At 38.0% G+C, this 22,045-nt stretch overlaps 1 protein-coding gene and 1 pseudogene across 3 annotated transcripts in view; both read right to left on the bottom strand.

Moving 5' to 3' along the window:
- Positions 1-22,045, bottom strand: part of CUL3 (cullin 3) — a 94,114-nt gene that overhangs the window by 30,900 nt on the left and 41,169 nt on the right. For both annotated transcript variants that reach the window (XM_032401149.1, XM_032401156.1), the window contains exons 4-5: positions 2,407-2,567; positions 1,282-1,396 (exon numbers count right to left, since the gene is read on the bottom strand). In XM_032401149.1, coding sequence (XP_032257040.1) covers positions 1,282-1,396; positions 2,407-2,567 — 276 coding nt within the window. The remainder of the gene's footprint in view (positions 1-1,281; positions 1,397-2,406; positions 2,568-22,045) is intronic.
- LOC116630429 lies at positions 2,574-10,238 on the bottom strand (annotated as a pseudogene). The gene has a single exon (XR_004298973.1). The product of XR_004298973.1 is annotated as a 40S ribosomal protein S2-like (transcript).

The following is a 22,045-nucleotide window of genomic DNA, read 5'->3' as shown; positions in this document are numbered from 1 at the left end:
TTGATACAAACTATGTATAAAATTTAATAACACTTCCCACTTTCTTAACAAAAAGTACTTTTAATCCTTGAAAATAATAAAGTTTCTAAGAACAGACATTAACACACCAAACAAAACTCTTCGTGAGACCATGTCTCCACTCACTGTTAAAAACAGTATGTATTATGTATATATGCACATGCATACACGTATCACTGCAGCACATTTTGGAATCTTGACAATTAATCTTCTATTGGTATGTCTACAATGTAATGAAGGAAATTAAAACAAATGTAAAGGTCAAAAATATTGTCAAATATATCTAGCATTAGTTGCTGCATTATTGGAAAATACAGCCTGCCTCCTACATTATAAAATTAATAGTTCATAAAGCATGGTCCAGGCTCACCAGTGCAGGCCACAGAGGTCTTCCTGATGGGCTACAAACTAATTAAAAAAGGGGGGGGGGGCAGCAAGTCCATTCTTTGTTTCTTAATGTGTAAATGACACCAAAACCCGAGTTCCATCTTTATATACATCCAGTGGCTCTTATGAATGACCTACTGAACTACTAAGAATTATTATAACTTTGTATTCATTTTTTTAAAAGCTTATTATTGGAGTAAAAACTTTTAGTACTCAGCTAAGTCTGTTTTAACACTACAAAGCTCCTACTACAATTTGAGGTCTTCAGGAGGATGCCTGGTTATTATGATCTTATTAAACTGTCTTACATTTTGTAATTCCATTACAAATTAGTACTAGTTTAACTTCACTTTCAGCAATTTAGTTGGTTCTGGGTTGTTATACTGCTGCAAAATTGTATCAGTTATACTTATTGATCTCTAACTTCCTCATCAATAGTCTTTAAAATATATATATATATGTATGTATGTGTGTGTATATATATATATATATGTACCATGAGATCATGCATATTTCTATACTTATTTCACTAGTAACTTAGTATTTACCAAAAGCCTGAATAGTGAGACTTTATTAGTGATGCACTGCCTGTGAATTTATGGTAAATAATCTGTAACATGTAAATATAATAAAACATTAAGGTTATTTCTAAGTTTGTATGTTTTATAACATATAATTTAAAAAATCATGTGTGTAAGTCCAAACTCAATTTTTTTCAATGGGTTCCTTCCCTGGAATGTGAGCATGGGGAGTAGGTGTCTGAAGGGTATTTTTGTCCTCTCCTTCCCAAAGGGCCTCAGTAGAAAAAGGCCAAATGTTCAAATCAAACTTTGATAATATCTTAAAAGAGCATTTATTTTTATCTTCACTGATTACCTGAAAAAATTCTGCAGACATTTCCAAAAAAGGAGCCTCAAAATCTTCTTCATAGACGGATCGTCCTTCGAGACCTAAAATCATTAACATCTGGCAAGCATTTCTTATTGCGCCTCTGTCAAAAGAAGTTAAACCACTTGATGAGCATGTTATATTAAAGATTCATGTAAAAAAAAGTGCAATAGAAGCAGCTTTAAGAACTTTTTTTTTAAATCAAAGTGACCCAGCTTCCATAAGCAACTCATTTATAACATAAGGATTTAGAGTAATTTTAATCGGAAAGTATATCTTGACTATAATACACCTATTTATCTCAAGTTTTCAGACTGTTTGAGCTTTAAAATTTGAAAGAAAATACACTTAAAATGTCTAAATATTTCTGTGTAGTTAGACACTCAGACTATAAAAAGACGATTTATCAGAAAGCAGTAAGGAGAGAGGGAGGCTATGCTGCTTGACATGGGTACAACACACAGCTACTCTGAGGCATTGTAATTTTTCTTTTTTTTTTTTATCCAATCACTTTGGGGCAACCCTGCCCAAGCACCAAAGCTGAAATAAAAAGAACTTTACAAGTCTTCCTCTAATAGCTGCTCTGAGTACAAACACAGAGAGAAAGCGGTCTTCCACGCTTCAAGCCGCTCTAACTGCAGTGTCACAAAAACGGTACTGCAGCCACGTAAGGAGGGGAGGCAACGTGACCTAACAGAAGGGGCACAGGAGTTCTTAGTCATCGTACATTATGCTTAACACTTTTCTTCAAATGTGTTAAGAATGAAGGCTTGCCCAGAGCTTTTTAAAGAAAAAGACAAAGAGAACAAAAAATGTTATCACACAGCCAAAAAGGAACAAAATGCCAGCATAAAAAATACATGAAAAACCAAGGGAAGACTAATGGCTGATTTATTTTTTAAAAGCATATTAAATAAAAGCTCAGGAGGGTCTCTTCTAACAAGAGATGTGTGCTTTTAAGTTAGAATCTAGGTAACTTGTTAATTGTGAAAAGGTTTTTGATGATTTTCATAATGTCCTGGACAATAAAACTTTTATTTATTGTAATAAGATTTAGGACAGTAAATCGGTTCTCAAGATATTAACCACTGAAATATAAAAAGATGATTATACCGATCTACAACTTCTCCTTTCCGCTCTCTCGCAATCATGTCCAATAGCGTTTGTCGTAGATGATCCCTAATACACCCATAACGTACAACCTGATCTCGAAAAATAATTAATCCCAAATTGTAGACATTCTCCACATTATTTTGTTGTACATATACACGGTCCTGCAATGAAAACAAAATCATAGGAACATGAGCACAACTCCTGCAAACATAAAAATAATCATTTTGAGCTATAATAATACAGGAAATAAAATTCTAGAAGCAGCTAATTTTTCAGGTGAGAAAACACTTCGAACTATTTTAAGCACCATGGAATTTTCTAGCACCTCCCAAATTATATAAAAGTTAGTCTTTACAGTTTACAACTGTACAATTTACAAACAATTGCCTATAGGTGGTCACCCATTTAACCTGAAGAAAAAAAAAGGGGGGGGGGGAAGGGAAGCAAGCATCATGCCCAGGGAAAAGCAGGTGAGCAGAAAGCAGAGGAGAAAGGTAGAGAGCAAGGTAGACACATCTTTCTTTCTTTCCAGAGCCATACCATACCTGAACATGATTCTTACTTTCTTAAATACTGTACTTAAAGATCATATTCTTTGAAGTAAAATTAAGAGCCAAATGAAATACAGATCCATGTAACTTAAGCTGATTGCTTACTGGTAAATACTAGAAGGCTCTAATGCCTATAATACAGCAGCATTAAGTATTACATAATTAAAATACCTCTAGTTACCGTCATTTCAAACAGACTACTTGTAGTCATCTTATTTTCAAGTTCTTGCCAACTTGATTACAGGTGTGTCTCACTTTATAGAACACATAAACTCCAGAATTATTGGCTATACAAGTCCTATTTTGTGCATTTGAAAATCCACATTTATACCAAAATACACCGGAATAAAACTACTAAGTTTTTAATTCACAAAAGGATTAGCAACAGAATTCCTTTCTGTTCTTAACCAGGATCTCTCTGGGCCTCGATGGGTCTCTGAACTTCCAAAAATTATAAAATTATTGTGTGTTTGCTGGTACATAAGTACTATGGAAACAGAGCCCACAGCTTTCACTAGATTCTTAAAGGCATTTATGATCCCAAACCAGTTAAGAACCACTGCACACTGTGATCCTGGAACTTTCATAAGGAACACTGTCATTACAAGGAACACCAAGCAAAGCCACCAGGTGAACATAAACAGAAGCTCAACCATATCAGTGATGCAACTGAAATGGCACCGACCAAAAACTGCTGACCAAATTCTCAACGAGTAGCATTCTCTTCATGTGACGTCACTCCTGCAACCTTCCTCCATTCAGCTCCTCCAGGGCACACTCCTGATAGCTATAAGGAAAGCCGCTCTTTGATTAGTATCTTCGCTGCTCACATTTCTACATTCTGTATCATCTTGGCAAAAGCTCGTATTTTTAAAATTGTGCATCAACTTCAGCAGGTTCAAAATTTTCACAGATCACTCTCTGGTACTTTTTTTTTTTTTTTTTTTTTAAATAGGCTTTCACTTTTCTTCCTTTGTATAAAACTATGTGGTGGCCACATCTGGAGCCTGGGTCCTCCGCACGGAGACTCGTGTGAGACTCTGGTGTGGGTCTTTACAAGATTATCGGTGAGTTCCTGATAGGGAGACTTGGTGAACACAGTCTTTCCAGAGGTCAGCGGTGAGACAGCTGTAGGTCTTGGAAATGGCATCAAAAGTGGCCTAAGCGAAGCTGCCCAGGGTGGCAGCGCGGCCCCTGGCTGAGGGGGAGCAGTTGGCAATACCGGCCACCATTAGTAGCTTCTTGAGCACAGGGGCTGAGACAATGCCAGTGCCTCCGGGGGCAGGGATGAGGCGCCCCAGCACAGAGCCCCAGCGGCTGGTCACCTTGCATGGGACAGCGTGGGGCTTGTCGATCTTGTTCCGCCAGCAGCCTTGCCACATGGGGACACTGGAAAGCTTGGGCCAGGGTGATGGACCCTGGAGAGCAGTGGCTATCTTCCTGTAGCACTTAATACCCAGACCAACGTATCCACTGTAATGTCCGATGGCAGCAAATGCCTTGAACCTGGTCCACTGGCCAGCACAGGTCTGCTTTTGCACAGGCATGACCTTCAAAACCTCATCCCTGAGGGATGCCCCCAGGAAAAAAGTCAATAATCTCATATTCCGTGATGGGCAGGGAGAAGACAGATTTTGTCTAGGGACTTGATCTCCATGGCATTGATTCGGCAGCCCAGCTTGGTGATGGGGATCCACTCCTTGTCTGGGCCTTGCCTCTGAAAGCTCCACGGCCTTGGACTCAGCCCCAGGCCCGAGCACAGGCTGCCAAAGCCGGTGAGGAAGCTGTTGCGGCCTCCCATTCCAGGACCCACCCCTGGCCCCTCCAGCAGCACTGGGGTCATCCCCCATTTGGTGTTTTCTCTCTCCAGTAAATTCTTAAGCTTCACACGTCCACCCCAAGATATAAATTCTGTGTCTCCCCTGACCGGGGGCGGGGACACGACAGACAGAAGATGCAGAGGAGAGAGAGAGAATCTTAAGCAGACTCCCCGCTGAGCGTGGGGCCCAATAGAGCTTGATCTCATGACCCTGAGATCACTACCTGAGCCGAAACCAAGGTAGATGCTCAACCAACTGAGGAGCCTCTGCCTTACTTTTCAGCATGAAACAAGATGCATTCAATAAAAGCTGACATAAATCTAAAAATTTAAAAAGCACCAATAATCTTTTTTATTATAAAAATACTGTGTTGCATAAATTATTCATAAATTTGATGTTTACAGTTTTGAATAGTACCATATACAGTATCACTCTCTCCCTAAGTGATCAAACCAGTAACTGGCTGCTTAATTGAACATAGGTGGTAAAAGAGAGAAACAAATGTACACACACACATATTTGCATCTTAAAAATTTTAATTTAGAACATTAATATATGTTCATTGAGATATCAAGACTTTTATCTTTGAACATGAATCCTGTGACGGGAGTTCAGTGTTTTCTTTCTTACATACACTCCCACCTAATAAAGTAACTTTTCTACTTTGTTTCATTAAGATGGAGCATGAAAACTAGAGACATTTGTGAAGCAATCTGAATGTAAAAAAGTCCTTCTAGATTTTTACAATCCCTGCTCCATTCTTTTAAATTACCTACACCTAATTTGAACCAATATTTAGTGAGTTGCCTCTGTCAAGTCTTTCTAAAACATTCAATCTTGTTTACCAAAGAACAAATTCTATCGTTTTTAACACCATTTTATTGATTTACAGGATATTAAATTATGTATTAGTAACAAGTACAACTGGCATAAACACGCTTGAAAATAAATACAAGTGACTCAGTAAACACAAAGCGCAACTGGTAAGAGCAAAATACAGAAGAGATACTGAAAGTAGTGAAACAGCACTGAGAGAATTCTGCATCAGGCTGTTTCACAGCATAGAAAATATTGGTAATTCTGGCAAGCACTGCAAGTTCCAACTCTACTACATGCCTATGGGACTTGTAGGGTGTGTGGGGTCAGATACCTATCATATATGACGTATATATGACATTAGCTAGTTTAACCTCTTTCTTAAGAAACCAAATGTTCTTAATTAAGAAAGATGTCAAAAGAATTAGGTCAGATTTTATTGTTTTTGGCAAAAGGGCACTACCTATAAGAATTACAGAACAAAGGCACATAAAATGTAATCTTCAGAGCACATTATGAATTTTAGAGTGAAATTTTTTTTTTTTTAGAGTGAAATTTTTTTAACGTTCCCCCTTTTTTGGCTTTACTGCAGTATAATTTATATGCCATAAAATTCACTCATTTTAAGAGTACAGTTCAGTAATTTAGAGTACATTTCTACAGTTGTCTAACCATGACCACAATTCAGTTCTAGAACTATTTCCATCACCCCCAAAAATCCCTTGAGCCCATTTATAGTCAATCCCACTTCCAGCACCCCTGCTTTCTCTTTCTACAAATTTCCTTTTCTGGTCATTTAATATAATTGAATCCTATCTAATCTTTCGTGTCTGATTTTTCACCAAGCATAAAGTTGCTGAGGTTCATTAATGGTGTTAACATTTATCAGTGTTTCATTCCTTTGTAGTGCCAAATAATACTCCATTGTATGGATATGCCACATTTAGTTCATCAGCTGATGGGATATTTGCGGCTGTGTCCAGTTTTTATCCGCTATGAGCAATGTTGCTATGAACGTTTGGGTATAATCCTTTGGTGGATATATGCTTTCATTTTTCTTGGGACAGATTTCTAGAAGTGGATATTGGATCATATGGAAATTGCTAAACTATTTTCTAAAATGGACGTATCAGTTACAGCAGATTTTTGAATGCAAAAATACCAGATGCGGAGTTAGGAATTCTTCCAATGAGCTCTGGCTGTACCATTAATTTGGCTGTGTGACTTTGAGTAAGTCATTTATCCTCTCTGGTCCTGGGCAACCCAAAGGGATGGTAAAGATAATCTCTAAAACTCTAGTAAGTGATTTCCTATGAAGCTTAACTCTCTGATCAAACATTAACATATATGAAGAACCAAGATATACTTTACTATCACTTCTTCCCTTTCTATTTGTGACCAGTCTCCCTGGCCTGGGGTTCCCTCTTCCCAATCCTAAGCACAGAAATGTGGGTGAATCTATAACCCTTGGGCTGATAATGCTGTCCAGCTCAAGTCTTCTGGCAAAAAGGCAGAAAAAGGGTCAGTTGCAACTGATGAATTGTTCAGGTACACTGTGTATGGGGAGAAACAATGCTTTAGTAAAGGAAGCCAGGTAGGATGGAAACACGTGGTTAGTGTCTTTGAGTAGGGCACAGAACATTCACGTCCGTGGAAGATTACTGGAGACAAAAGAACTACATACAGATGTTGTAGTGTAAGACCTAAACCTTTGTCTTTTAATGTGAGACTTGCAAGGTGTGTATAATGAATGCAATTAAATGACATACAATATTAAGAAAACCTGTTATCCCTCAAATTTGATTACAGGTAAGAGAGCGCTAATAAATGGACAAGAGAAAACCGACAAAATTTGAGTGTGGCTATTTAAACTAGTAATACTAGTTATTTATATTAAATGTTAGATATGTATGATTTACTACCATCAAGCAAAATAAGAGATATACGTGCATATACTCAAGTGTTTGTATGTACACATGTTAAACAGAAATGCACGAACACATTCACAATAAACTTGTAATCTGCACATGATATATATTAAAATATTTGCTAAATAAACATGCTGAATCTTCTGTTTCCTGCCTACTGGCACTATCAGAAGGAATTCAGCCTGAGCATTTTCCTAATAGATTCCAACAGGAATCTCTTTGTTAAAAAATAAGTGGCTGGGGGCGCCTGGCTGGCTCAGTTGGTGAACCCCTGATCTTGGGGTTATAGGTTTGAGCCCCACATTGGGTATACAGATTACTTAAAAAATAATAAAATCTTAAAAAAAATAAGTGGCTGAATTTATGTAATATAATATTAACGTAGTTCTAATTATCTGAATTACTGTACGACTTTTATTTATGTTTCTATGTGAATATTTAATTTAAAAAGATCTAAAATCCCACCTCTAGTTAACCTCTAGCTAGCTAAAGAATACAACCTCAAAGTAAGGACAAGATGAACTCATCCCAAAAGAGAGAAAAAATATTAAAGAATAACCAAAAAGCAGTATTTTAATCTCAGGCTTTTTGACCAAAATATAGTGTGTATGAATCCAACATTAGTCATTTATCTACCGAAGAAAGCTAAAGCACAGACAAAAAGTTGGTGTCTGCTTCTATTCGCCTTTTTAAGACAAAATACAGCATTTTAAATATAAAACGTTCTAAAAAACATGTTTGAAGGCTTAATGTCTGAGTCAAACATTAGATTTACTAAAGGGATAGGAGTTTCATCGCTACAGAGATAAACTATATTTTCAACTGCTATTTATGGTTCTTTCTCAGGGGTTGCTGAATTCCTAGGCCAAGCAAACCTACAACAAGCAAGCCAAGCTCTTCAAAAGCTAGATGAACCCAGGGGTGAGGAGGAGTAACTAATGATGGGACCATCTCGTTGGCCCTGTTCTCACAAACCTGGGGAAAAACCGGACTGCTTTTGCATCTGACTTCAACTGCAACCCAACACCCTACCTCACAATGCTATCCCACTTATTTCCACCTCTAGTCTTGAAAGAATACTTTTGTAAGGCTAGCTTCCCTGCCAAGAACAACTATAAAAGCTAGATAAGAAATTATAAAGTATCACCTGTTTAAAAGCATCACCTAGGGCAGGCAGGCCTCTAGGAATTGAGGTAGAGAGAGACTGGGGTCTTTCTTCCTCTGCCACAAAAAAAAGGAGACCCCAATCAACAGATCTCCAGATAAATCTCCTTCAGCAAATGCCTACTTGTGACCTAGGGCTCTTCACATTACCAGTAGACAAGAAGACATCTGTCTACGAGGTGCTTGGCCGTACAAGGCCACAGATATTACTACTCCCACCATCTTGGGAAATATCTGCCTTTCCCCCCTTCACTGATGGCTTTCTTTACCAAGATGCTAAACATTTTAACTATGAGATCAAACTCTGCATGCAAGAGTATTCTTAGAAGTATCAAGACATGCTATGTGGACATACAGAGCTTACGAAAGCTAAACCTGTGCAAAGTCAAGGAGTGACTTTGTGAGTGAAAGATCATTACTCAGAAATGGAATAAAACAATCAAAATAAAACAAAAACATGATCATGAAGTTCAAAAAATAACATTAACTCTCACTACTTAATTTACTTGCAAGAAATAGTTCAGAAAATTTTTTAACCAACAGGTTTTTTTGTTTTTTGTTTTTCTTTAAAAAAGAGGATAGGAGGAGATGAAGAATGTAAACAGGGGTAAAAATCTTTACAAATAGTAAATATTTGTCCTGCTCATAAACCAGAGATAAACCCTGAAAAGTTTAGCTCATTTAAAAAACAAACAAAACACTAACCAAATAACCCTGTAACAAATAGCTACTGTCTGTTAGAACATGTTTGAACCTGCTTTCCCAAGCTTAATCACTAGGCAGTCTTCTGTCAGCAAGTAATAACTGTTAAGTGTTTTCAAACAGGTTCACTTTCAAGCCATGAAATAAATACAAGTTAAGAAGGCTTAACACTATGAAGATTCTATAGAAAAATTTAAAAACCCAACACTTGGGAAAAGTAACAAAAAGTTTCTACTGTATAGTAAAAAAATAAATAAATAAAAATCTAATTAGAGTAAAATTTAAAGAACTGTCCCAGTATTTTCCAGAATGCACTTAGTGCCTGACAACACTGTGGAAAGGGCACCAGTAAGAGATGAAATAGTAAACTGCTCAGATTAACATTTCTGGATTTAACAATGTTACTGCGTAAAGTACATGGAAAAGCACAGAATACAGATGACTTGAAAACTTAGATCTATGACTAAAGCTCAAAGTCATAGTTTCCACCACTGTAAAATGGGTCCAAAATCTCTCAGGGCTGTCAAAGTTTTTAAAACGATGTAGTTGTAAGAAATACTACTTAAAAATAACTTTCACTTATTTTAAGAATTGTATCCTATGATATCTGACAAATCAAAACCCTGGTCGTGTTTCTCCAAAGCTGTGTAAATTGCACCAAATTCTAAAATAAAAGCACTGTTCCCTATTCTGAAATTCAAGAATCTAACGGTAGGGGAAAAAAACCCATCAACACTAGAAAACAGTCCCTATTATAACCATAAGAATAATCAAGTAACAGAAATCAGGATCTTGGGGGCGCCTGGGTGGCTCAGTCAGTTAAGCATCTGCCTTTGGCTCAGGTCATGATCCCAGGGTTCCTGGGATTGAGCCACATGATGGGCTCCCTGCTCAGCGGGGAGTCTGCTTCTCCCTCTCCTGCTCCCCCTTCCATCGCTCTTGCTCTCTCTTGTTATCTCTCTCTCTGAAATAAATAAAATCTTAAGAAAAAAAAAGAAATCAACATCTTGGAACAATGAGATTATTAGACTTTAGAAACGAAGACCTATATTAAAGAAGCAATAGAATTCAGTGATGAAGAGCTCAGATTTAAGAGCCAGATAGGTTATTTCAATCCTATCTCTGCCATTTCCTAGGTGTGCCTTTAACATCTGTGTCTGTTTCCTCATCTTCATAGTAACACCTACCTTAAAATGCTATTCCACTTACTTCCACTTCAAATACTGAAAGAATAGCTTTTACAAGACCAACTCCTCTGGCAAGAACAACTATAAAAGCTGGATGAAAATAAAAAGCTACACCTCCTCACACCCATCAAAATAGCTACTATCAGAAAACAAAACAAGAACAGAAAATAACAAGTGCTGGCAAGGGTATAAAGAAATTGGAACTCTTGAGCACTGCTGGTGGAAATGCAAAATGGTGTCGTTGCTACGGAAAACAGCATGGTGGTTACTCAAAAATTAAGAATGGAACTGCCATATGATCTAGCAATTCCACCATCCGGGTATATATTCAAAATAACTGAAAACAGGGTCTTAATGAAACATTTGTATACCCATGTTCACAGCAGCATTATTCAAAATAGCCAAAAGGTGGAAACAACCCAGGTGTTCACTAACAGATGAATGGATAAGCAAAATGAGGTACACACATACAACAGAATTATTATTCGGCCTTAAAAAGGAAGGGAATTCTGACACATGCTACAACATGGATGAACCCTGAGTCACAGAAGGACAAATACTCTGTGATTCCATTTATATGAGGTATCTGGAATAGCCAAGTTCATATAAATAGAAAATACAATGATGGTGACCACGGGCTCAAGGGAGAGTGGAATGGGAAGTGACTGTTTAATGGGTACAAAGTTTGAGTTTTACAAGATGAAAAGTTCTGGAGGTGGATGGAGGTGATGGTTGCACAATAGTATGAATTACTTCTCACTGAACTGTACACTTAAAATTGGTTAAGATAATAAATTGTATGTTAAGTGCATTTTACAACAATTTAAGCAAACAAACACCAACTGTTTTTAAAAGCATCAAAGAGCAACAAAGGCAACCTGGCCTTGTGGGGCCAAGATTCTGGAGAAAAGGCAAGGAAGTACACGAAAAGAGACCAACATTCAACCTCACTCGTTCCCTTGGGTCATTTGTTTTATTTGGAGGACTGGAAATGAGAGGCTAAACAGAAAGTCACAGGCAGGCTGGCTATCAAGCAGCTAGGACTTACGAAGCCGAAGTCTGAAAAGAAAGCAATGCAAAGAAGAACCAGGACTTCTGCAAGCAATTTTCATCAAGATGAAATTGACACACCACCTAAGCATGGACAAGACACCAAACACCAAAGACAAAGCAGCACTGGGAGGCTAAAGAGCTGAACAGAGACCGCTGGTAGACTTAGAGTGGTGAAGAGACAAGAGATGGAATTCAAGGCACAGTAACATGGAAAGCAAACTGGTAAACACCTCAGGCTTCTAGACCCCAGACGAGTAAAAATATGCCCCAGAAATAAAGGCAAACTCAAAACAGACCAACCTTAACAGAATCTAAAAGCCAGCTTCAACTAGATCACGATGATTTGCCCATATAGTGCCTGCCTGCCAGAAGAAAATTACATTTCCTTTGAAGGAAGATACCGTCCAGGGTCTCCCCAATTTTTCATATGCAATGTTGACAAAATTTGCAGGTTTGTCCCCCACACCAAAACAGACACCCAGGACCAAATACCTAAAAGCCAAGGGGGAAAAAACTCCAGGAAGTCAAAGTATTCTAAGACTCCGACCCAGGAAGTGGTTTAAAATATACACACAGATAAGGTAAACTGTAAGTCAAGGATCTGTGTTGTAATCTCTAAGGTAACCACTAAAATAATAATAAAAGAATATATAAATATAAGTAACAGCTAACAGGGAAGGAGAAATGGATAATAAAACATACTCCATTCACCTAAAAAAAAGGCAAGGAAGCTGGGAAAAATCAATAAAGAACAGGTGAGACAAACAGAAAAAAAAAATCCAGTATGATGGCAAACTTAAACCCAAGTGTATTAATAATTATATTAAACATAAATAAGCCATATGCTTCAACTTAAAACAAAGATTATCAGATGGGGTTAAAAAGCCTATTACTGTATGGTGCTTACAAATGATAAGGACACAAAAAGGTGGGAAGGAAAGGATGGGGAGAAATCTGCCATACAAACACTAACCAAAAGAAAACTCATATAGTAATACTACACAAAGCAGACTTTAAGGCAAGAAGTATAGGAAATAAAGAAGGATATTTCATAAAAATAAGAGTCAATTCAATAGGAAAATCAAATAGCCCTAAATTTATATTCATTTTATAACAAAAACCTCAAAATATATTAACTAAAAGGGGAAAAAGACAAATCCACAATCAATTCTAAAGATTTTAACATTTCTCGGGAGCTGACAGGACAAGCAAACAAAAATACTTAGTAAAGACGTGGAGAATTTGAATATGGTTAACAAATCTGACCAAACAGATATGTATACAACACTTTATTCAACAACTGCAGATTGAAAAACTGTAATTAACTGAAATTTAAAGCTTCTCTTCAGAGACACCATTAAAAGAAAGAGAAAAGGCAAGCCCAGAATGGAAGACAGTATCTCTTAAACTATATAAAATACATCTACAGGGGCACCTGGGTGGCTCAGTCGGTTAAGCATCCGACTCTTGATCTCAGCTCAGGTCTTGATCTTGGGTTGCGAGTTTAAGCCCCACACTGGGCTCCACGCTGGGCGTGGAGCCTACTTAAAAAAACAGACAAACAATAAAAACATTTATCTACAAAGAACTTTTACCCAGGATATATAAAAATCTCCCACAAATCACTAAAAAACAAACAAAAATCCTATAAAACCCACATTTTAAAAAATGTACAAAAAAGACTTTTCCACTTTTATTTACGTTACATATCAACAAAAATCTCAAAAAAAATTAGAAGAGGACTTTCAAATTACCGTAGGGCTAGACTACTATCAACTGGATAGAGTAAACACTAAGGCATGTAATATTTTTGGTGATTTTCTGAATATTCCAGTAATGATGGTGTTAAGTAACTGCTGACGACAATTAGGAAACTAAAGTCTTACCAAGTCACTCTTCAAGGAGAATTTTAATATCAGATTCAAACAAAATAAGAAAAGAAACCAGAATACTATTCTAACATGCTTCAATAGCTTACACTTGGACCATGGAAAAAGTCAATTCTTCAATTCCGCTTGGGGAACCAAGATTATCTGCCCAAACAGATGTCTACATCATAAAACTGCCCAATGACAGAACTTCTAAAAAGAAATCACAGTTGTTCAGAGCAATGCTTGATACATAATACACTCATTGTATACTTGCTGAATGAATGATTTTATCCTCATAAGCACAAAGGTGAATGAATGTTAGCTCAACTCTGGGTAAATTACCGTAAATTACCATAAATTCTGGGGGCGCCTGGGTGGCTCAGTCGATTAAGCGTCCGACTCTTGGTTCTGGCTCAGGTCATGATCTCACAGTTGTGGGATCGAGCCCCGCCTCGGGCTCTGCACTAAGTGCAGAGTCTGCTAGAGATTATCTCCCTCTCCCTCTGCTCCTCCCCCTGCGTGCGCATGCATGCTCTCTCTCTAAAATAAATAAATAAAATCTTTAAAAAAGTTATCATAAATTGTTAAGCAGAGTCAATACACATAATTCTTCCGCACTGAGGTAGTACAGGCTAAGTGGTGAAGACCATGGGCTTTGAATTCAAAAAAGATTTGGATTCACTATTCCAGTAATACAGTAACTGTGTGATCTTGGCACGTTAGCTAATCTCTCTAACCTCGATTTATCCATTTGTGAAATGGAGAGTACAATACTCACCTGAAAGGTAAGGTATTTAAAACATTTAGCACAGATACATAGCCATGTAATAAACAGTATCTGTTATGCATTCAGAAAAGTATTTTTACTTTTTTAAAGAAATTTAAGTATACAAATTCTAGTAATAAAAAAATAAAAATTATTGCTTTCCCAAACTACTGCTTAAAAATAACAACAATAAAAAGGTATTTTAAGGATTAAATGAAATATACTTAAAAATGCTTAAAACAGTGCCACCACGCACTAAGGGCTTTGAAAGTATTTTGTGCTATTACAAGGAATAGTATTGGGTAGACTCCTAGACAACTGAGGCTCTTTCAACCCACTTTAGAGTTCTTAAAGAAACTGTCATCAACTTAATACTAATCTACCCTCACTTCTTGTTTTTTCCTTCATTACAAACAACACAAGTAACTGTTCACTTTAAGTTTTAAAATGGTGTGAAACTTCAGAGTTGAAAGATCTTGAAAATTTAAAATGATCTAACCAACACATCCTCAACCAGATCCCATAGACAGGCCTCAGGGAACCCATAAACCACTTGAAATTGCATATAAGAGTATACGATGTGGTATGTAGATGCATAGATGTCTACTTTTAGTAGAGGATCCATGAATTTTGACCATTCTTCCAAGGGTCTAAAACCCCAAAAAGATAAAAACCAGAACTCTTATCCAATAAATCTATTTTCCTTATAAATAAGGAAACAAGAGTTTTACCTAGAGAAGTAACTTAAGCAAATTAATGACAACGTAGGAACTAAAGCCAAGTGTCTCTCAATTCATCATTAAATATTTTTTCTCCACTACTCCCAATTTCCTATAGGAAACACACACACACACACAGGAAATCTGTACACATAAGAAATTTGTACACATACATACAATATGGGACAGTCCCCTTTATGAACAAAAGTTTCATTTCCTTTATTACCTCAAGAAATATGTGCTCTATTTCTGACTACACCACAGGGCCTATTTCATGCTGAATAAATACTTGCCTCCCTAAAGTCAACCTCACGGACTGCTACATCATCACTGCAAACACACAAAACCAGTTCATAGGGCATGGTAATCAAGGGGTTTATGGGTCTATCAATTTGTTAGAAACAGTAACTGAGATGGAAGGCAAGTTAGAAATCCTAATTATCAAGCATAACACTCTCTGACCTTTACAGTATTTATGATGATGCCTTGGTTTGTTTTTTACATAAAGGTCTAGTACTTGGCTTGGGATCTAACCACAAAAAGATGCCAAGGTATTTATATTGTCAGTCACAAATGCAAAAACTACAGCACAGATGGGGAAAGCGTGTGTTTCCAGAGTCAGGAAAAATATTGAACAGGTGTGAAGCTTAATAATCTCAAAGCCACTGGATCCTATTTTCTATTATTTTGTACTTAAGATGACATTTTAAAAGCAGAGAAGGTGCCAAAAAGACTCTTAAGCAACCTATCTGTGCTCTTCCAGAATAAAGCTATTTCCAAATTTCTCTAAATGTGCAATCTAGAATGCTGTAAAGAAGAAACATTTTTTGAACTTAAAGCCTCAAAACCTACAGGCAAAAACATGGACAAGAATTTTAGCATCTCAATGTTCTCACCCTATCTTCTGAGTTCCCAAAACACACAAATCCTTGGTAGCTTCAGCAAATAGCTTATTTCTCTCAACTCTGCTTCCTGCCACCTATTACCATTGGTAACTCCAACACTGACAAGAATGACCAATCTGACACACTATTTACAGGTGCCTAAATATTCACCCGCATCTTTATGAGGATTCCCTTCACCGCCATGTTGATATGGGCAAACCTTGAACCTCATCATTAGAAGACACCAAATATCTCTGGCACTAGAGATCTTCTTTTTCCTCCTACATTTCCTACTTTGTTACACTGAAAGGAACCTGCTCCTCACTCTCACCAGGTCTCCAGGTCTACTGATCCCTAATCCCTAAAACCTCTATTTCCTGGGATCTTATGACTCAGATGCCTACTTACTAAAGAGCACAGACCCACAACCAACCACTTCAGTAATGCTACTCCCTTAGAATTCTCCCCTTTACCCAATAAGGCTAATTCTATCTGAACATTCTTGTCTAAGACTGCCAAGTACACCTGGAAAAAGTACAAACTCTGCTGATCACCTCTACTACGTAACTTTGTGCCAACTCACCTAAATTATCCCCTCACAACTACAGATGATCCCTTTATTTACAGAGAGCTGACCCCAGCACAGGGGATACTCCCAACTTTTTCCTTGCGTTAGAGTCCTCTTGTTGCTGAATACATGACCACAAATTTAGTAGCTTACTACTTTTTCACAGCTCCAGAGGTCAGAAGACTAAAATCAGTTTCCCTGGACTAAAGTAAAGATGTCAGCAGGGCTGATGCCTTTTAGAGGATCTGAGGGGAGAGCCCACTTCCTTGCCTTTTTTTCAGCTTTTAGTGGCTACCTGTATTCCTTATTTGCAGCCCCTCCTCCATCTTCAAAGCCTATCATTCCAATCTTTGCTTCTGTCGACAACACATCACCTCCATCTCCTACTGACCTTCCTTTTGTAATGACCCTGTGATTCCACTGGGCCCACAGTCCACCTAGGACAATCTCCTCATCTCAAAATCCTTAACCTAATCACACCTGCAAAGTTCCTTTTGCCTTACAAAGTAACAATCCCTAGGTTCCAGACACTAGTCATGGGCATGTCTGGGGGATCATTATTCAGCCTACCACGTTCTTCAACACCTCGCATACTTCAGTCACCCTAAACCAGTGGCCCCACCTTCTACTTTACAAAGGAGACCAAGAGCATCAAAAGTTCCTCAGCTTCTCTCCTCTTCACAAAGTTATTGCTACATCCTGCTTGACCTTTTTACTCATCCTCAATGACTTTCCAAATACATAGCTCAAAGAAGCAGCGACCCTCCCCTTCCTGGGTTAACTCTCACCCTGTGCCTATGAATTGACGGCCTCCAACCTTTAAGGAAAACCTGCAATACCACTATAGCTCTGCTATTTGTGAAAATGACTAGAAATATGGACAAAGTCAAGTAAAAACATGAAAATAAAGTCACCATAGTTTTATGCAGAAAATTTCTCTACTAACCTTCCAGTAACCCTATATATCACACTAGAAAATGTTTTTCTATTTCCTTTGCCATTAATTCTAATTGCTCAAAAGTAGCCTATAGAATACCATCTATAAACTTAATTTCCCTTCATATTATATTCATTTTCATAGTTTAAAAAGAAAAATTAACTGAATAGTAACATATACTTATGAGTTATATTGACAATTAAAGCTATTATAGAACCAGGACAAATTTTCTTGTAAAATGTTCAAATCTTTCCCCAATCATTAATCTTTTGAACAATTAAAACTGAAAATGAAACTTTTACTAAGTAGTCCCAAACCAATCTTAGAGGTTCAACATGCAAGTGTCAAACATTAGGAAGGGGTGGAGTGGCAGAAACTAGAAGTGACATGTTCCGTCTGGAGACATGCACACTTTTCTTTTTGAAACACTGAACATGTCACACAACAAAGTTATGTGGAACAAAGTGTGACCAGTGGCTGCCTCCATATAACCAATGATTCCAGTTTCATTTTCAAGAGTCACTGTGTCCCACAGTATCTATACACCAAGGCTGATGCATGACATTTGTAAACAGACACCTTCTTGTCAAAAGTCAGCAAACGGAGTAGGTGGAAGGTGGGTAGACAGTGAAGCATCTTCTCTCTTCTCTCTCTGAGCCTGAGATCTAAAATCCCAACAGTTACAGCCGGTATTCATTGTCAGAAGATCAATGTCTAGGATCCATGACGGTACAACATACTGCTTGTACAGATATATGCCCTATCTGGCAGGTTATGTCATCTGAGAAGTCTGCAATGAGGGTAAAACTCTTCAAAGAAAATGTAGACATAAATAGGAAAAAGTCTTTAGATTTCTGGCAATTAAAAGCATTTATATTTCTTGACCAAAGTATTAGTTACATAAATGCATATGTTTGTCAAAATAATTTTCTAACTCCAGTTCTGCACATTTCAATGTATAAAATTTTACCTTAATTTTAAAAAGGACTTACTTAAGCCCAGAATACTAAGCATAAAAAGGCAAAATAAAGAGAATGAAGACTATGAAAATAAAAGGATTCTATCTTGTGGAATGTGAAGATATCAACAACACTTTAATTTCTCTCCAAATCCTCAACAGCATGTATTTTTTAAAGATTTTATTATTTGAGAAAGAGCGAGCACAAGCAGGGGGAGACGCAGAGAGACAAGCAAACTCCCTGCTGAGCGGGGAGCCCTATGTGGGTGGATCCTAGGATCCTGAGATCAGGACCTGAGCTGAAATCAAGAGTCGGATGCTTAACTGACTGAGCCACCCAGGCACCCCAACGACAGCATATTTTTAAAAAAGATTATTTATTTATTTATTTATTTGAGAAAGTAAGTGCTGGCGTGCGCAAGCCAGCACAAGGTAGGAAGGGGCAGAGGGAGAAGCAGACTCCCCACTGAGCAGGGAGCCAGATGCGGCTAGATCCCAGGACACTGAGATCATGACCTGAGCTGAAGGCAGACAAACAAGAGCATATTTTTAAAAAGCATTTTGTAAAAGTGTAATCTATGATCTATTAAAGATTCTGTGTGCATTTATTTATTCAAGTCACACGTGAGTGCCTAGTTTGTGCAAGGAGCTGTGCTAGGTGTTGCAGATATAGTGGTGACAAGACCCTGGCCTCTCCTCATAAAGTTCGGTCTAATGGGGAAACAAGGCCCTAAACACTCGTTAATAATGATTGTGATAAATGCTACAAAGGAAGAGCACTGGGTACAATGAGAGCAATTGCAAGCAGTAGGCAGTACACAGTGCAGGTCAGGGAAAGCTTACCAGAAATTTAAGCTAAGACTTAAAGGATAAGTAGGAACAAATCACATAAAGAGAGGAAACATTCTAGAAACATTTCCACACAGAAGACATGTGAAGATTTCAAGATGAGAGAGAAGAATTTCAGCAGGGCAGTAACTTGATCATGTGCTTTCAAATAATCCCTCTAGGAGCAATATGGGGAAGAGAAGAGGAAGGAGCAGAGTGAATGTTAGAAGACTAGTCACTGAATACTCCAAGAGAGAAATGAAGGTGCTTTCTAGTTGGGTAGTTATAAAAACGGAAAAACCGCAGATTCTAGAAATACATGATGTTGGGAGAAGAGAAGACACAAGAGTAATTCCCAGGTTTCTGGCATGAACAAATGGTATGATATCAATTATGCGTTCATTTGGAAATGCCAAGTCTGAAGTACCTCTCAGACAACAAAGGCAGCCATCAACCTGACAAATGAATATAAAAATCTGAATCTCAGAAAATGAGGCTGGAGATGCTATTTGGAAATCATCTGCACAGAGGCACTAACTGAAGCTATGGTAGTAACTGAGATGAACCAGGAGATGGAAGTCCAGGTTACTAAGCCCTAAGAATGCCTCTATTTAAAGGGCAGAGAAGGAGTAGCTGAGAAGGAACAGTCGGAAAGGCAGGAGGCGTACCGAAGGAGTGCTATGTCACTGAAACCAAGGACCCAGCATGTGAGAAGAAAAGAGTAGTCAACTGTGCGCGATGCTGCGGAAAAAAATCAAGGAGCATGAGGATTCCCACTGATCTCTGCCTTCAGAGATGTGCAGACATGGTGATCCTCGTAAGAGCAAGACTGAACAGCATAACTGAGGAAGAAGCTTAAGTGGTACATATTCAAAGTGAATCAAAGATGAGAGAAAAGGGAGATAGCCAAGGGTCAACATTTCTTATGAGACATGTGCCTGTGAATGGCAATGAGAGACCCTGGGAGGCAGCGCAGGGGCCCAACAGAAAATTTAGTAGAATTTTATTTTGAGGAGGTGAGTGGCCTGAACATGTCTCATGCTGATGAGTAAGACTCAGTAAAAAGGTAGAACCTGAAAATACTTCAGGGTTTTGACAAGGTGGAAAGGGATGTGATCCAGCTTAGCACAGGAGGAAAACTGGCCTTTAACGAGGGGAGACAATGCCTCCATTAAAACAGGCGGGAAAAGGAAAAACACAAAAGGGAGAAAATACAGATAAAACTGTAGATATAGTGGGAAGAACCTGAACACAGGTTCCCCCCACCCCCCACGCTTGCTCTTTCCTCTGAGAAGTGGAAGGCAAGATCATTTAAGAGTGAGGAGGCTGGAGAGCTGGAACTTTGAAGAGAAACTAGTAGAGGGAAAATGAGACTACTGTACAGTGTGAAGGGTCAACTGGAGGCTTGTGACAAAGGACAAACAGTGGCACTGACTACCCGGTGTGGAGTTTCCTCCAGCAGAGGCCCAGGAAGGGTAAGTTGCTGGGTCTATCCAGGGCTGTGGTACTAACAGATGGGTTTGATGAAAGGATGAAGGGACAAGAAACCCTAATCCTAGTGATGAAGGATTTTTACTGAGCACATTACTATGGTCCAGGTGCTATTAAGTGCTGTACTTGAAGGTACCTTCAAGCCTCATGGCTACCCTACCCAATGAACACAATATTATCTTCATTTTATAAATGAGGAAGCTGAGGAATAAACTAATTAGTTTCTTGACTATGGTCACATAACAGTCAGGACTCAAGGTTTGACATTTCATTTGGGAACCCTCTCCCCCACCCGCACCCCCCAAAAGGAACTGAAATAAAACAAATTTTTAAAACAAAATTATGTTAAGAGTGTATGTATAGGGCGCCTGGGTGGCTCAGTTGGTTAAGCGACTGCCTTCGGCTCAGGTCATGATCCTGGAGTCCCTGGATCGAGTCCCGCATCGGGCTCCCTGCTCGGCAGGGAGTCTGCTTCTCCCTCTGACCCTCCCCCCTCTCATGTGCTTGCTCTCTCTCATTCTCTCTCTCTCAAATAAATAAATAAAAAATCTTTAAAAAAAAAAAAAAAAAAGAGTGTATGTATAATTTTTAAAAATTTCTTTTATCAGTAGAGTAACGGACCATGAAATTACAAGTGGTTTTCTATCTTAGTGTTTGTTAGTGTTAAAATTTAAAGACTCATCAAATCCAGAACTTAAGGAGAACAGTATAAGCTAACTTATTTCACAATTATATCCTAGGCACTCTATGTTTTCACATGCTATCTCATTTACCTCAAAATGTCAGCACAGAATGAATCTGTATCCTGAAGAGGAAAATGAGGCTCAGAAAGGCTAAATACTGTTAAACTTTTTATCAACCCCTGAAAAATGAAGTAGCCTCTCCCTGACCCCCTTGCCACTAAGCCCTATAAAACCAGGGGTAATAGGCCTGACGGCATTCTCTGAGCAGAACAAAAAACTCCACAGCTGTTTGCTCTCACTGGAAATTTTTTCCAACCACTCCTTTATTCTATCAAGTGAAAGAAACTAGGAAATGCTCTCACCATTATAGCTAAAATCAAACTAAAGAAACTGAAAATAAAAATTTGAAAAGCAGAGAGTAAAACCTTAGAAGAAAATCCTACATCCAATTCCCAAATATAAACACTGAAGTAACAAGAAAAGTTATTAGACTTGTTAATTTTGCACTGACACAGTAATTAAGCTTGATGAATCTAGCTTCATTCTATAATCACACAAAGGTAAGAAAAAAGTCGACAGTTTAATCTCCTTGAAAGTTATTAAACAGCTTAGCTCATGTCAATGTTTTCCAAAATGCCTTGCTGAATTTTTTATTTTTCTAGATTGACAAAAACAAAAAACAGTAATAATAGGTAAGAAATGGAAATGTATCT

Source organism: Phoca vitulina, unplaced genomic scaffold (assembly GCF_004348235.1).
Source record: "Phoca vitulina isolate PV1807 unplaced genomic scaffold, GSC_HSeal_1.0 scaffold1, whole genome shotgun sequence".
In the NCBI taxonomy this organism is placed as follows: domain Eukaryota; kingdom Metazoa; phylum Chordata; class Mammalia; order Carnivora; family Phocidae; genus Phoca; species Phoca vitulina.
Note: the sequence above shows the minus strand (reverse complement) of the source record. Positions and strands in the feature narration are given on the sequence as shown.